At 33.7% G+C, this 16,353-nt stretch overlaps 9 protein-coding genes across 9 annotated transcripts; 2 read left to right on the top strand and 7 right to left on the bottom strand.

Moving 5' to 3' along the window:
- Window positions 1-39: 39 nt before the first annotated feature.
- On the bottom strand, window positions 40-1,719 carry WICANDRAFT_61279 (uncharacterized protein; the record flags this gene model as incomplete). The annotated part of the gene is made up of 1 exon (XM_019183148.1): window positions 40-1,719. One exon carries the CDS (start codon window positions 1,717-1,719, stop codon window positions 40-42), a length of 1,680 nt encoding a protein of 559 aa, XP_019039920.1.
- A 1,995-nt stretch (window positions 1,720-3,714) lies between these two features.
- Window positions 3,715-4,818, bottom strand: WICANDRAFT_103907 (uncharacterized protein; the record flags this gene model as incomplete). Its single annotated transcript, XM_019180392.1, has 2 exons — window positions 4,532-4,818; window positions 3,715-4,487 (listed from the first exon to the last, which is right to left on the bottom strand). Exons 1-2 carry the CDS (start codon window positions 4,662-4,664, stop codon window positions 3,715-3,717), a joined length of 906 nt encoding a protein of 301 aa, XP_019039919.1. The 5' UTR covers window positions 4,665-4,818.
- Window positions 4,819-5,217: 399 nt separating this feature from the next.
- Window positions 5,218-6,963, bottom strand: WICANDRAFT_77388 (uncharacterized protein; the record flags this gene model as incomplete). The annotated part of the gene is made up of 3 exons (XM_019184549.1): window positions 5,218-6,559; window positions 6,619-6,896; window positions 6,955-6,963. 3 exons carry the CDS (start codon window positions 6,961-6,963, stop codon window positions 5,218-5,220), a joined length of 1,629 nt encoding a protein of 542 aa, XP_019039918.1.
- A 295-nt stretch (window positions 6,964-7,258) lies between these two features.
- On the top strand, window positions 7,259-8,194 carry WICANDRAFT_77387 (bifunctional triacylglycerol lipase/ester hydrolase; the record flags this gene model as incomplete). The annotated part of the gene is made up of 1 exon (XM_019184548.1): window positions 7,259-8,194. The coding sequence occupies one exon, from the start codon at window positions 7,259-7,261 to the stop codon at window positions 8,192-8,194; it is 936 nt and encodes a 311-aa protein (XP_019039917.1).
- A 42-nt stretch (window positions 8,195-8,236) lies between these two features.
- Window positions 8,237-9,109, bottom strand: WICANDRAFT_61275 (uncharacterized protein; the record flags this gene model as incomplete). The annotated part of the gene is made up of 1 exon (XM_019183147.1): window positions 8,237-9,109. The coding sequence occupies one exon, from the start codon at window positions 9,107-9,109 to the stop codon at window positions 8,237-8,239; it is 873 nt and encodes a 290-aa protein (XP_019039916.1).
- Window positions 9,110-9,338: 229 nt separating this feature from the next.
- On the bottom strand, window positions 9,339-9,848 carry WICANDRAFT_61274 (uncharacterized protein; the record flags this gene model as incomplete). Its single annotated transcript, XM_019183146.1, has 1 exon — window positions 9,339-9,848. The coding sequence occupies one exon, from the start codon at window positions 9,846-9,848 to the stop codon at window positions 9,339-9,341; it is 510 nt and encodes a 169-aa protein (XP_019039915.1).
- A 180-nt stretch (window positions 9,849-10,028) lies between these two features.
- Window positions 10,029-12,491, bottom strand: VSB1 (Vsb1p; the record flags this gene model as incomplete). The annotated part of the gene is made up of 1 exon (XM_019181524.1): window positions 10,029-12,491. One exon carries the CDS (start codon window positions 12,489-12,491, stop codon window positions 10,029-10,031), a length of 2,463 nt encoding a protein of 820 aa, XP_019039914.1.
- A 1,216-nt stretch (window positions 12,492-13,707) lies between these two features.
- Window positions 13,708-14,538, top strand: CBR1 (cytochrome-b5 reductase; the record flags this gene model as incomplete). Its single annotated transcript, XM_019181501.1, has 1 exon — window positions 13,708-14,538. One exon carries the CDS (start codon window positions 13,708-13,710, stop codon window positions 14,536-14,538), a length of 831 nt encoding a protein of 276 aa, XP_019039913.1.
- Window positions 14,539-14,583: 45 nt separating this feature from the next.
- On the bottom strand, window positions 14,584-15,854 carry HOM3 (aspartate kinase). Its single transcript, XM_019186198.1, has one exon. It carries the CDS (start codon window positions 15,770-15,772, stop codon window positions 14,627-14,629), a length of 1,146 nt encoding a protein of 381 aa, XP_019039912.1. The 5' UTR covers window positions 15,773-15,854; the 3' UTR covers window positions 14,584-14,626.
- Between the last annotated feature and the right edge of the window lie 499 nt (window positions 15,855-16,353).

Here is a 16,353-nt window from a genome sequence, read left to right as displayed (position 1 = left end):
ATTAGATAATCATAACGGGCAAAAAACAATATTAGCTATTCATTTCTTATGCTTGAATTTTGAGGTCATTCTTGCCCAAGCATGATGATGAGGTTTTTCAGTTGGAGGATGTGGATCATAATCAGCCATGTTGGGCTCTATACCACAAGGACCTTTAACATACTTGGAGCTATGTGAATAATGCTTATGCTGGAATTTATCTGAGCGAGATGTGGATGTGGATGTTGATGGTGTTCCAGGTAACGATGTTGATGATGAGAATGTTGATGATTTTTTAGGTAATGATTTTGAAATTGGTGATGGTGCTTGACTGCTTGAAGAATTTGAACTTGAATTATCGGTTAATTGTGTCACTAATGAAGATGATGAATTAGAGTGATGGATTTTGATATGATATTTGTTTAAGAAATTGGAGATTGTTGAGATAGGAGTGTTCGTTTTTGATTTCAATGATTCATCTGAGGAATTTGAACGGACTGAAATTGGTTTTGGAGGTTGAACCTTAAGTTCTTTGGACTTTGTTGTATTGATTGTTTGTATAGCTGGAAGTGTTGATGATGATGGTGTGTTAGATAGCTTCATTTCGTCCATCTTTTTAATTATTTTATGTGAATTTTCTTTATTAATCAAATTTTCTTGATCCACCAAAAAATTATAATAAATGTTTTCCCTTAATAGTTGTAGAACAACATTTTTGGAAGGTAATAAAGTTAATGGTGAGTGATATAAAATCTTGTTATTTTCATATTCTTTCATAAGATTTGAATATACTGTATCTGGAAGATTGATTTGTTCAGGTGAATTGTTAACAACATAATTGCTGATTATGAATTCAAACTTCTCTCTTAATTCTTCTTTCAAATGTTCTAAAACTTCTTGTTGTTCAATAGCCTCATTAAATTCATCACTATTTTCACTATGATCATCAATTATTGGATTTTTAGTATGGCATGCACATTCTGCATCATTTTCACAAATATAAGATGGCTTGAATAATGAATCCCAAATCTCTGTAGATTTTTTAGTAGGTGAAGTTGAAGCTTGTGAAATTGACCTTCTTGTTCTTGGAGTTTCATAAGCTCCATGCTTCGCAAGATCTTGATTTAAGAATGAATTTGTATCAATGTCATCTCCAGATTTTAAAATTTTGGGTAGTGATAGTTCTTGAACTAACTTATCCAAATCATTATGGCTTAAACCGTGATCAGATTCGGTAGGAGCCGTTACAGGAGATATTGGATCATCTTCTGTTGTGGATAATGAACTGGTTTGTTCATCTTGTTTATTTGACGGTACTGGTGAAATTAATTGTAATGGGGTTTCTTCCATGATTGATGGATGACGATTTGATCTTCTTGAATTCATAGTGCGGATTGTAGCAACACTTTGCTTTCTTGAATTTGATGGTGGGAAATTCATAGCTTCATCATCTTTACACTTCAATATTGATGATTGCCTTTTGAAAGTTTTGTTCCAAATTTTTTCATAATGATAAATCTCTATCAAGAATTTTAGATTCTCTTGACAATGTGAGGCGCTAATAAACTCTTGAAACTTGGAATATGAATAATATTTATCTCTTTCAGAGTCTTGGCTTTCTTTACTATTCTGTTTTGAAATGTTTAGCTCATCAGCCACTGATTCATTTAATTTTGAATAATAATTTTCGCAACATTGGTTAACCAGATTCTCCAAACTAGGAACGTTCTTGGAAGGCATGATGATGGTAACCAGTTGGAAGGATGGAACCTATCAAATGATATACAAGTCTGGTTATCACTTTGGAAGGTGAATGAGTAATAGCAGCAGCAGTAGAATTGGTTGATAACAGGAATGTTTCCAATTAAATTATCACGCTTGTTGAAATTCTCGAATGCTTTTCTGAACGATTTATGGGGAACTGTCCGTAACAACACTGATGTAGCACGTCAGAAATGGTTTGCTAAATTAACCAAATCTCAAAAACGAGTGAGCTGAACTTTAAAGCTTGTGGTAATGAAGGGTATCAACTCTTTAATATATCTGTTGAGGGATGAAAAGAAGGAAAAGAAAGTTTTTGCAACCGTTTCGTTATGATCAGCTATTGAAATATTTTATCGAGATTGAGATTTTGAATGTTGTGATTTTCTTTTCGCGTCCAAAAAAAAGAAACGTTTCCACCGTCGACTGCTGATTTTTTCGTTCTTTTCGCCAAATTTGTTTCTGCTGGCAGGTGAGATTTTCAGGAACTGCAGCTGAAAGCTTTTGTGAGTTGTGAGCTGGTGAAAGAACAGAAGGGTATATATAGTTTATAAATGTTTATGGAATCTTTATTCCAAGTTGCGATCTCTGTTGGTCCGTCCTTTGTTGTACAGTTTATTTTAGTGCAACCGCTGCACAGAAGCTTGTTTGACAACTGGCGAGGAATTCTTGAACTGGGTAAAAAAAACTTCCTTGCATGAAATCTCCAGGGGAATCAATTTGATGTGCAAGATAGAGAGCTTCTAGAAAAGAAACCAACAGTACATTCAGAAAAGTTATGAAAGGTGTACTAGTGGTTCAAAAGTATTGATGTAGCATAAGGAGGCTCAGATTGCCTGTTTAATGTACTTCTCGATCTTATCTGATTGCTTTGAATCAAATTTTTAACGTCCTTCTCGGTTTTAATAACATGCCCGGCTCTAGAGTTGGACTAACTCAACTTCATCGCTAACAACATGGCAGCTAGTCCCTAGAATCTACACAAGATATAAATCATGGCACTACTGATAACCAATATTATACAGGGACTTCAACTTGATATGTCCATAGAAGTCTCTTGTCTTCTCAAACTGTTATTGGTATGATGTATTCCACCTTCAAGCGTGAGCTGTCCTTCTCTGAGCTTTTGAATAGAATAAGTACCTACCTCAGTGAACCCTACCTAGGAGGCCGCTCCAGAATTCAGTTTCCAGTAGGATCTTTACTTCAAAGAAGCACCAGCTCATGGGCATTCTGAGACACAGAGGGAGACCAGATGCTAGCTAGGACTTTATCGTTCTTCTCCGGATCTTTTACTCACGATTAAATATTACATTGTGCTAACCTATACCGGCAATATTGTGTGGTCAACAAGCTGCGGATTAATTATAGACAGCTTGATTACAATATTTAATCTTGATTTTAAAAGGCAGACTACATTGTGCGTATACGCGCTCGTAAAGTGATACAAAATTATTGCGTAATTCGAGATGTTTCACCCAGTGCAGTATCCAGGTTAAGTTATTCTACATGACAAGGATTTACTTCGAATTAACTATATCGCAACATTAAATTACAGATTGCTTTTAATTATAGTGGATGTCTTTGAAAGCTATTGAAAATAATTGGCAACATGAAGGGTCCTTAAAACTGAGCTAAACTTTCTTGCTCCTATGTGACTGTGAACCTTGATAGTCACAATTTCGAGGGAACTGGGACTAATTAAAGTTGTCTAGAAAAGTGTAGGTATATAAATTGTGAAGGACTCATGTTCCAGATTCTACTTCTGATTGGGAAATGAAGTCTTTTCACTTTCATCTTGATTGCCTTGACTTTGATTGTCTTGACTGAAATTTTATCAGAATTCCCTTTACAACCGCCAAACACGATGGGTTGAAACTCGCCAAATTTCAAGCTTATAAATGACAGCATATTCCCAAATTGAACTCTATGATTTTCATTTCCACTGATATACTGTTTTGTATTGCTTTGGTTTCACTGACTTATACCCAGTACTGAAAACTGTTGTTCCAAAGTTTGCAAGTTTGGAGATCTATCACCTTCAAAATTCTCAACATCATTTTTTATTTTTGGACTAAAATAGCTGAAATCATCAATATGACCACCAGGTGTAACAGGTCCACTAGCAGCAGAACTTATAGGAGGAGTACCATGGATACCTTGTTGTAATTTCTTGTGCCTTAGAGAATTCTTCAACTCTTTGATTTTGATCTCCCATTTTTTGAAATGATTATGTTTCTTAGTTTCTAATGATGATAAATCTTTTGAAGTTATCCAACCACCTTTTTTCAAACTTTTCAAAGTTTTATCAAATTCTTGAGCTTCTTTCTTTTGGAAAGTTTCAAAGAATTTGATTTTATCCTCAGTGGTTCTCGGTAATGCCTTTTCCGAAGGTATATCCACTTTAACATCAAACCTTTCATCAATTGTTATTGTTGGTGAATATTCTAATCTATTGTGCTCCATGTCATCCTCCTCCAATAGTCTTTCCCTAACAGGTGTCACCAATCCAGATTCTAATTTAACTATTGAGCTCGAAGGTGTGTGGGTATAATCATGATGCAAATCAGCCTTGGGCGTATTGAAAATTGATGGTGTTGGTGTTGTGGTCTTATTATTATAGGAACTTGTTCTTGTTCTATGTAACGATGTCATTGTTATCACTTTTTCCAATGATTGTGTCCTGCTATGTGATGAACTATTACTATCTTCAAAAAACACTGGACTATTTAAGTCGTCATTGATATCTGGCAATGGGGCAGCAGTCCTTGACGCTCAGGAACTTCAACACCTTCTTCTATGTTAGCAGCCTCTTTCAATTGGGTTGGAGTACCACGTTCATCACCATCATCACTACTTGATTCTTCAGTTTTTGAATTTTGATCAACGAAAACTCGCAATCCATTCCTTTTCATGGAATTCATGATGTAAATTTTGGTTCAGACCATGCAATAAACTAATTAATATAATTTTTGTGTCACAATAGATTCCTCCTCCATTAAAATTGACCTATAATCACCGAATGTACTTGAAATATTAATACCTTCAAGACGGAATTAGTCGCCAATTAATGCAGCCGGGATCAAGCTCTTTTCAAATCTTATCTCACTCAAGAATGTAGCCGGTTCCTTAGACCTCAAATGTGTTGTATTGTGTACTTAATTGACGGTTATTTCGGTTTGTTCAAGAGGTATATGTGTGAATGTCTATGAATTGAATAGTATCTTGAAAATTAAGGATTGATAATCATTCTGTTCAATCAACTGCTGCTTCGAAAAATGTGTGTGTCAATTTTCAAATCTGATGTGTAAAAATTTGTTAAAAATTAGCGAAAACGAAAACCCGAAAGCGAAAAACGTAATCTTGAAAATGCCCAAAAGGGAAAGCTGATTCTGCAATTTGACAGATTTAGCAGTTGCCTGATAGGGAAGTTTTACAATCTTTAAATTTATCAACAAACACTTTTTTTTCACTCATTCACGTATATAGATTAGCTAGCAACTCATTAATCATATTAATATACTCAAAGAACTCATTTTTGGTAACATCATCCTCAGTGTTTTCAATATTGAATTTTAATTCATCTTTATAACCATTCAGTATATTCTTCAACTTCTCCAAATTGAAATGCTTCATATGAATCATATCATTCTTCAATTTCTCATCCTCTATCAACAACCATGACTTGAATATACTAATCTGTTGTAAAATATCTAGCCCATTTTCAATCTTTTCTAAATATTGGTCATCAAAGGAATATGTTTGTTCTGAATTGACATCTAATTTTGAAACATTTTGATCATACTTTGATTCAATTTTCAACAAGACATTTAAACTCTTGAAGTTCTTATTAACCAACTTATTGATCAACCTTATTCTTTGATCAGAGTTGAACGGTAAGAAAATTATCAATTTAACCAAAATTTTCAATATTTGATAAATTTCATCACGATCTTTATGATTTTGCTTTAAAATTTTGAAAACATTATTTAAAAAGAAGTTAGATTCAATTATGGATACTGATAACTCAACGTTATTAGTATCATTAATAGATTCAATCAAATAATTGGATAGTTTAACAAATGTTTTGAATCCCCAATCTCCATTCTTTATCAAAATCAACAATAGTTCAAAACCTTCAAGTTGAAGAAATTTTGAACGACCATCTTTTGAAGTTAAAACCATAGATAATATAGAGATGATGGATTCAACGAAATTTTCTTGAGTGGATCCTTCTTCAGGTTGAATCTCGGTAAAATGTGATAATTGTATTAGGAAAATTTCAATAGCAGAATCGTGTTTAGCAACAAACCGTAGTTTATCCCAATCAACAATTTTGAATAAATAATCAGTAACAAGTTCATCATAATAAGAAATCCCTTCAACTGTAGATATTTGACGTACTGAATCATTGAAAAATTGAGTAAGTTGATCAAATTCAATCAATTGTTTCCGAAGTTCGTCATCTTCATAGTTGGTCAATTCATTGAAAATAGTTAATATTGTAATTTGTACATCTTTTGAATCTTCATCATCTTGATCTATAAGAATTTTCAAGTATTCCAGCAAGAAATTCACGATGTTTTGTGTCTTGATAAATTGTAATAATATTGATTGATCTTGTTCATATTCATGATCAATTAAATCATTGAACACTATTATAAATTGGTTAATTATATCACCATTAGGGTGTGTGATGATTTGTGATAAGGATTCACCACTTAGTCTTATAAAATCATTGTATAAGGGGAGTTCAGCTAAAGTGATATTTGATATTTGTTTGACAATTTCATTCAATTTAGTTTCAGAGTCCAAAAATCTGTTCACAATTGTGTTAGTATGCCATTCTCAACACCATCTTAACTAGATACTACTCACTTCAATGGATCATTTGAATACTTGATTCTAACATCAGAATTCTGTTGAACGGTTGTCTTTAATTCCTTTGATAAATTCTCTAACCAATTTAAATCATAAACCTCAGGTTCCATGACAACATCATCATTATCCGCCGCATTTAATCCATCTTGAGCAGTAGTTCTCTGAAGGTATTGAAGGATTTTTTCTTGTTGTTGTTGTTGTTCCTTAGCTGCTCTATTTGCCGCAATCAAGCTTCCACCACCACCACCGCTTTCATCGATTTTTCTTCTCTTGTACTGGTTACCTATTGTCAGTGGATCCCATCAAAATGCCAATGAAATGAATTGTACTCACATCGGACATGTTTGTTCTTTTTTCCTCACAGCACTTGTGGATGATCAAGAGTAAATGAATTCAACCAAATAATCTTTTCCAAATGTATTTGTTTTTCAATTAAACTAGACAATGTTTTCCCAAACTTCAGAGGAAACTAAAACTCTATATTTTTGTTATTTGTTTAAACTGAAAATTTACATGCGTCGAGTCTAGGCCCAAACGCGAGCGACACAGGCTGAAATGACAGATGCTGGTTTTAGAGCCAATTTTTACAATTTAGTGTGGAACTAGACTCAAAGCTCAGTATTTGGTGGGTTGGAAAATGCTTAAATCATTTGCTGGTGTCAAGTTACCAACATCGGTATATCACCAGCTGCCTAGAGCCCGTCCTGCCAATGGGCCTTTGCTAATTTTCATTCCTGGGAACCCTGGTGTGATTAGTTATTACGTTCCGTATTTCAAACTATTGGGAGCCCAGTTCAAAACTCTGGAAATCTTGGGTATAGCTCAGGCTGGTCACCAGATTCCAGATGGTTTTAATGGTGATGAATTTGATTTGGTTGTTGATTTGCAAGGTCAGATAGATCATAAAGTTGCAGTGATTGAAGAGTTTTTAAGTGATGGCGCTGGCGCTAATCGTGATGTGTTGATAATGGGTCATTCTGTTGGTTCTTGGATGGTGGAAAGAATTGTTTTGAAGTTGTTGGATAAAGTGAATTTTAAATTCATTGGATTCATAACTCCTACGATAATTGATATTCATAAATCTGAAAAAGGTGGAACTGCTTATCCATTGATTAAGATCTTGCCCTATTTAAATATTCTACTGGCCAAATTAAGTAGCCTATTGGGTTATCTTCCTGAAAGGATAACTAGGTTTTTGTTATCACAAACATTGAGAAACCCACCAGCTCATGCTTTAGAATCAACAAGTCTCTTCATATCAAATCCTCAACATATAAGACAATCAATTGGACTAGCTATAGAGGAATTGAATGTAATTCAAAATGATTGGGATTTTTTTGAAAATGAATTTTTAAAACAAACAACAACAATACCCAAATGGTTCTTTTTCAGTAATGTTGATCACTGGGTAACGAATGAGACTCAAAAAGAGATTACAGAAAGAATGGAGGGTGTCGAAAATGCTTTTGTCGAAAATAGTGATGAAATGGTTCATAGTTTTTGCGTCAAACAAAGTGAAGAATTTGCAGAGGCTACAACAAAAGCTTTGAATGAATTGTATTTTAATAATTAGATTCATTAGATTCATATATATGTATAAGTTAGTGTTTTGTTTTCATTTCATTTCAAACTCATATGATTGGAGTTGTGGTGTTTCATTCAAGTCATCAGAAGAATGTAGATTTCTTTCAATGTATGATATTTTTCCAAACTTATCAACCAAAATAATAGTTTGAGTTCTTGTACCGTAATATTCACCAGCCAATAGATTATTTCTATTATAATCCCTGACTTTTAAAGGTGGAACAAAGATAGTATTTCTAATGTTTTCAAAATTTCCTTGATAATCTTGAGTAATGTTTCCCAATGTATTTAACGACAATAAGTCAAATAATTGTTCAACAAATTGTTCTTTCCCAATAAAGTCATTCTTATTATAATCTTCAGTCAATTTTTGTAAAAGATGCTCACCAGATTTAACTTTTTCCCAAGGCTCATCAAACGAAGAATTTGATAATCCATGATATTCATTCTTTCTAGTAAAGATCTTGAAATCTGAGTTATTCTTGTTAGAAATAATATCAAATGAATTATTCTTCAAATCTCCAAACAATAAGTTAAACCCTCCAATCTTTGTTAACAACTCACTGTCATTATAATTAGTACTTAGTTCATTCAAAAATTGACTCCTCGTAACACTATCGGAAACAACATAATCCAATGGTAAAACACCTCGAGATACTGGATTTATAACATCTTTGATACCTTCTCTGAAATTGACCAATATAGAAAACTTGTGATTCTCGGGATTCAGGGCTAACCAAGTTCCATGATCCTTACGTGCCATATCTAATGGTGATAAAACTTTTGTATGGTTGTACTCATGGAAACTAGCTTGTTGGGTGGCTCTTCTGAAGTATTCATCCCTGTTTGATAAAAGAACAAAGGGATAGTCCTTGTTAGCATTCGTGGTCAGTAGGATACACATGATTTAATTGTCAGCATGGACTGAAAGAGGTGGCTCAAGAATAATAAGTTCACCGTTTGTTTAGAAGGATACGTTCAAAGTCCTTTTCTTTTTCGTAGTTAAGAAAATCTGGGGTCTTTGAGGTCACGTTTTAACAATAGGCATTACAAAGACAGCTTGTCTACGATTTTTATTATTTGTATCACTTGTATCTAGAATATATTTATAGCGGCTTATTGAGAACCTCAGCTCATGTGAATATTCCCTTGAGCTTATGGAAGAATCCTTTCCCATTTTTCTGTTTCGCTAGCGCCCGTCTATTCCTTTCAACAGCCTTGTCCAGCTTCTCTTTAGTCAGGCCATTACCTAAATCCTTATTCTCATCAGGGCTTCCACCTGCTTTATCATGATCTGTACTATGATTTGAAAGTTGTCTTGATCTTGATTTTTGTAAAGATAGCGCTGTTGTGGATCTAACCAACCCAGTGTCTGTTTCCACTTGATACTCTTCTGGGAATAGCGCATTGTCTCCTGTTGGGTTCACAACATCATGATGTGGCACTTTGTTCTTTGTGATTTGTTTCTCTAGCTCATGTAATGATTCTGTTCTTGAAGGTTGATCATCTGGAGGTCCTGATTCTTTCAGTGGGTTCTTCTCATATCCTTTTGCCTCTTGTGCATTACCTTCATAAGCACTCTCGCTGTCTGATAGTTGTTCATCAATATCTGGCAAGTCATAATTATCCAATGGCGAAGACATCTTTAGCTACTGTGATGGATTGTATTATTAATGATTCCAAATGTCTATTACATGAATGGAAAGTTATATAAAAATTTAAAATATGCTGATTTTGACACCTTTTTGCTATATGCCTATGATTTTGCTAAATTCGCGATCAAACAACACCACGGCCCGCGCTGATTGTAACAAGTGTAATCATCATGTTGAAATCAAAGTGTAACCTGTGATATTCTCAAATCTTTCATCATTCAATTTAACAACAATCAACAATAATTCATTATAGAGCTCAATCTTGTTTTGTTTCAAGTTATTCAACTTGGTATCATTCAAAACCCAAATTGTGGTATTAGCTTTAGCTTTCAAAACTGATTTATAACGATCTTTTCTAACAACATCATCATTAAATCTTCCAATGATTGTTCTTGGTAATAAAGTTTCATAAATGTTTGCACTTGAATTAATATAATAAGTAACTGTTAAAACACCACTCTCCATTAAAACGAAAAATGACTCTGTTGGTGCAATATGTAATTCTTCATCTGCATTAATGATTCTTTTTTCAAAAAATGGAACCAATTTCTTCCAATACGATTCATCTTTATTTGATAATCCTTGTAATGAAAATAATAATAATGGTAATGGTTCTTGTAATTCAACATTGGTGGAAGTTGAAGTTGATCTTAAAGGTTTATGAATAATGCTTGATTCCTTTTTGATATATTGTTGAGCTTCTTTAATGAAATTTGTGTTTCTTGGTGTATTTATTGGTAAAGCAGCGTATTTATTGACTTGTAAATGTTGATTATCTTCAGAAGATGATGTTGGAATTGACATTGAAGCTTCAACTTTTTTATATTTTTGATATTGTTTAAATTTAGTTAAAAATTCATTCTCACACCATTCTAAAGAAGCATTCAAGTCTTGGAAAACTTGTAATTTAGAAATCATAGCTTCATTTTCATGATCGAATAAACCAACATTTTTCAATGATGTTAAAATATTATCCTTATCACCAATTGAAATGATCATATAAGCATTTTGTTCAATAATAAAATTCTTGATACGATTCAACCCTTCAGCTGCACTGAAATCAACATTCAAAACATTTTTGAAATCTAAAATCAAATACCTTATTGGGTTCTTGTGTAAATTTTCCTCTTCAAACAAATCACGAACAGTTTTCTCAATTTTACCAATTGTACCGAAGAACAAAAAACTTTGTAATTTCAAAACATAAATTTGTTTCCCAATTTTACTTAAAAATTGTTTTTGTAGGGGATGTCTAATAACAGTTGATCTTGCCACTTCACCAGTGTATTGACTATAAATGATTGGAATTTTGGTATTTTCATAAAGGAAATGGAAACTTGCAATAATGATACCAACTAAAATACCAATAACAAAATCATAGACACCCATAGTTAGCACAATAACAACAATTGTTAAGTATTCAACTGTGGAAACTTTACTCCAAGTATCCCAAACAGCCTCTTTCAATAACTCATAACCCAATAAGAAAATCAAAGAGCCAACCACACAAACAGGTATAAATCCAATAACAACGGGACCAATGATTAATATCAAAAAAGTTGCGATTGCCAACATGATACCAGCAATTCTTGAATCTGCACCTGCACGAATAAACAATAAACTATTAGTATAAACCAAATAATTTTGAATACTACCAATTGCACCACTTAATAGATTAGAAACACCATGTGCAATCAATTCTCTATCAACATCAACATTATCTTGTTTTGTTGAAACAGCCAAGGCTGGAACATTAATTGGAACATGTAAAATACCAAAAAAAGTTAGAGCAAGCATTGAAGGAACTTGTTTAACAATAATCCACCATTCCACAATTTTGAAATTGTATAATTTATAAAATTCATACCAAGCTTCATTTGTTGATGATTCACCATTTGAGCCTGAAGAAAACATATAGCCATGCTTTCTTGAAGATGGAAGATCCCATGATGGAATTAAAATGATTAAAATATGGGTCAAAACGAAAACTGCAATGAAATATGATGGTAATATTAATGAATTATGGTTATAATGTTGTAATACAACCAAACCAGCAGTTAATAGTATTGGTGTTATAGTTTTGATCAGATTTTCACCTTGTAATAAAGTACTTAAATAACCCCAATTATATTCAAAAGCACCTAGCCTTGAACTGATTTCAATACCTGTTATAACCAAAAAATAACCAACACCACCAATACAACCAATCAAGATATGACGAGGGAAAAATCCAACCAGTTGACCCAATTTGAATTTACCCAACATTAAAAAAATTAACCCGGTAATCATTGAACTTATAGCATAAGTTGTGATAGTGGTGGAAATGATTTTATCAGGTTGATCCTCACCAATCTCATGCATGATACTTAGAGCCATTCCGTGGAAAAATGGAGTAACTTCAATCATTTCACTACCGATACCAGCACCAAATGCTGAGCCACCCAATGAATAAACCAATTGTGAAACAATACAAGAAACATAAAACATTGATAGCCCAGCAGAACCAAGATGAGAAAACACTTTTTCACCAATTGGGAAAATAATCATACCGTATGATAACCCATCAAGAATATTTAATAATAAACCTAATATCACACTTGGTAAATATCCAATCAATTTCAAAGGTTTCATATCTTGCCATGTGATTTTATCATTCAGGTTATGCTGATGGCTTGGTGGGGTTGCAACGGTTTTGAATTGTGCCTCTATATCATCATTATCATAATAATACCCACTTGAAGGTTGGTTTTGTAGTAGGGATGTAGATTCATTAACATCATCTTGTTGTACACTTATACCGACTGTACTTGTGTGGTCACTCTGTATAGCGTCTTCATTCACATCATCCAAGAATAAATCATCATCATTAGCGATTGTGGCGGTTTGTTCATGAAGTGAAGTGTTGTTATTCAATATGGCACTTTCACTAGGTTGAGGTCTAACCTGTTTATAACTTCCCACAAAACTTCTTCCAATGTATTGGTTTGGATCACTGTTGTAGTTGTTCCCATAGGATGAGCTTAGCCCTAGAGAGATGGATAGAGCGCCTGATAGTGAATGTGTTCTGTGCTTGACATTTGATGAGTTGTAGCCTCTTGGAGGGCTGTCCTGGTCAGACATGGAAAGTTCTGTACTATGGTGCCACCTCTAGGGAATACGGTTCAGCAGAAGGGCAGGGTTTTGGACTTATAAGGACACAAGATGGCACAATGGACAAAGGTACAGTGGCTGCTTTTGACTAAGGTACAGTTGGTGTTATTAATGCTTTTGCTGATGATGTTGTTTCTTCTCATGGTTTTGTTGTTGGTTATGCCACTCTCGCTAACAAAATTTTCTTTCTCAAGGCCTTTTCCTTATCAGCAAATGAAAATCAGAGCTGCCGCGAGTGTCAGAATTGTGCGTGATAAGCTGCTAAGCACATGCCTCTGCGACAAACAGGGGTTTAAAGGAAACTGTCAGGCTGCTAGGCAGCTGCCTGTCTATAACTAAGAAGCTGGAGCATTTTATTTGTATTTGAATCAACATTAAAAGCACAACTCGGTCATTCTCGCTCTTTGTATTACATAATCACGTTTGTTCGCGAATGCATTCTGTGAAAATAGTTTTCGCGAAAAGTAAAATTCGCGACTCGTACCGCGAACGCGTTTTGTGTTGGGCTTTTTTTCCTAGTTTTTTCACCTCTGAATTTTTTCCAATAAAGGAATAGAAAACCTGATTTCAACGTCTTTGATTCCTCCTCAATTTGGTTCAACCACAATCAACCTGTCAATTTCTATAAAAGGTCAATTGGATCCTTCCTACTCAATTCATTGATTTTTCTTACTAGTTAACCTGCTAAACCACCATCATGTCATTACCAATCATTGCAATCGCTATTGCATTGTTGGCCATAATTGGTTCAACAGTCTTATTTCTATCATCCAAAGAACGCAAGGTATTAAATAAAGAAAAATTCCAAAAATTCCCATTGATTCAAAAAACAATCTTGTCACATAATTCTGGTATTTATAGATTTGGTTTACCAAAACCATCTGATATTCTTGGGTTACCAATTGGTCAACATATTTCAATAAGTGCAAACATTAATGGTAAAGATATCGTGAGATCATACACTCCAACTTCAAATGATGCCGAAAGAGGTTATTTCGATCTTTTAATCAAATCTTATCCAACTGGTAACATTTCAAAATATATTGCTGAATTAGAGATTGGTGATAGTATTGATGTTAGAGGTCCAAAAGGTTTTTTCGAATATACTCCAAATATGTGTACCCATTTTGGTATGGTTGCAGGTGGTACGGGTATTACACCAATGTATCAAATCATTAATGCTATTATTTCAAATCCAGAAGATAAAACCCAAGTTCAGTTGATCTATGGTAATCAAACTGAAGCTGATATTCTATTGAAAAAAGAATTAGATCATATTGTTCAAAATCATCCACAAATCAAAGTTCATTATTTATTAGATAGACCAGGTCCAAATTGGGATGGTGGTGTTGGTTATGTCACCCCAGAACTATTAAACCAATTCATTCCTGCAGCTACTGATAAAACTCAATTATTATTATGTGGTCCTCCACCAATGGTTAACTCTGTTAAAAAAGCCGCTGTTAATCTTGGTTTCCAAAAGGCTAAACCTGTTTCAAAAGCTGGTGATCAAATATTCGTGTTTTAAATAAAGAAACTACAATTTATAATAAGATAATTTTCGACACTTTTTGCTTTTATCATTAAGTTCCGTTATGTTATATTAATATGTAGGATTATTCTTCTAACTTCAATTGTGAAATTCTTTCATTCAAGATTGGTTGTTGATGTTGTTCTAAAAGCTTTTGATGAATTGATTGTAAAGCCTTTATAGCATTTTTCTCATCAATAACTGCACTAATATTAATTTCATTAGCACCTTGAGAGATCATCTCTATATTTATATTTTGTTCAGCTAATGTGGAAAACATAGTGGAGGCAACACCAATGAATTGTTTCATTTGTTTACCAACTAATGACACAATAGCCATATTTTTAGTAACATCAACTGTACCTAATTTTCTCAATTCTAAAACTGCCTCTTTCAAATCTCTTGATGCATTTTCATCATCTGAATGTTGTAGGGCCATGGAAACATGCACTTCTGAAGTTGAAATCAAATCAACAACTAATTTATACTTGTCTAGAGTGGAAAAGATCAAAGCCAAGAACCCATGAGATAATGTTTTCTTATTTGAATGAACATTCAATACTATAATATCATGTTTTGTAGTGATTGCAGTAGCTGCTTTCTTCTTTTGGAAGACACTGTTTGGTAATTTTGAAACACTAATTGGTGGATGTGGTGGTGTAGCTTCACCTTTTCTACTAACATCATCTGGATAAATAATAGTACCTTCACCAGTTGGGTTTTCAACATTTTTAATTCTAATTGGGATTTTAGCCTTAATAACTTGTTCCATGGTGAATGGATGAATAACTTCAGAACCATAATATGTTAATTCTGCAGCTTCTTCAGGTGTAACTGATGCCAACAATCTAGCATTTGGAACTTTACGTGGATCAGCAGTAAATATACCATCAACTTCCTTCCAAACTTGTAATTCATCGGCATTGACACCAACTGCAATCAAAGCGGCGCAAAGATCAGTGTAACCTCTACCAACACCATTCAATAACCCACCTGGTACTATACCAAAATAACCAGTCAACACAGGAACAACATCTTGATTTTGAAGTTCTTGAACTTTTTCAGTGAATAATTCTGTCAAGTTTTTATAGAAAGCATCATCAAATCCAGTTCTAGATAAATCCAAACCTGGGGCAATAACTAATGAAAGATCAATATATTTAGCTTTAATACCGCGATCGTTAAATAATGCAGCCATGAACAAACAACTTAATTTCTCACCAGCAGACATGATTGAGTCTAAAGTCCTTGGTGAAATTTCACCAATGATTTGTGAAGCATGCAATAATTTCAAAACTTGATCACACTCGAAATTTGTATCATCAATTAATTGTGCCAATATTTTAGAGTCCTTTATCTTATTCTTTGCATTTTCAACATGGTCATCACGAACAATTTTTAAGATTTTTTCATAATCACCATCAATTGAGGCTAAATCAGCTGCCCTAAGTAATCTTGAAGTGGTACCTTCACTTTTGGTTTTGGAGGAACGAGCTGAACACACAACTGCAACTTTATTGGTTTCTGAATACACTTTGACAATGTCATCTGCAATCTTTTCTGGGAATTTACCAACACTGGTACCACCAAATTTTTGGACAATCCAGCCTGCAGAGCTGAAAGAGGATGAAAGAGAGACACTAGACATCGAGTAAAGATATTTATGTCTTTTGAAGGTTGATTGGTCTAGAAAAGTTGTAGATTTTATCCAAAAGTTTTACGTCAAAACATTTGTACTCGAGCGGTGACTGAAAAAAAAATAAAATCCGATGAATCATCGCTTAAAAAAAAAAAAAAAAAAAAAAAAAACAA

This window comes from Wickerhamomyces anomalus (genome assembly GCF_001661255.1).
Source record: "Wickerhamomyces anomalus NRRL Y-366-8 unplaced genomic scaffold WICANscaffold_2, whole genome shotgun sequence".
In the NCBI taxonomy this organism is placed as follows: Eukaryota; Fungi; Ascomycota; class Saccharomycetes; order Phaffomycetales; family Wickerhamomycetaceae; genus Hansenula; species Hansenula anomala.
Note: the sequence above shows the minus strand (reverse complement) of the source record. Positions and strands in the feature narration are given on the sequence as shown.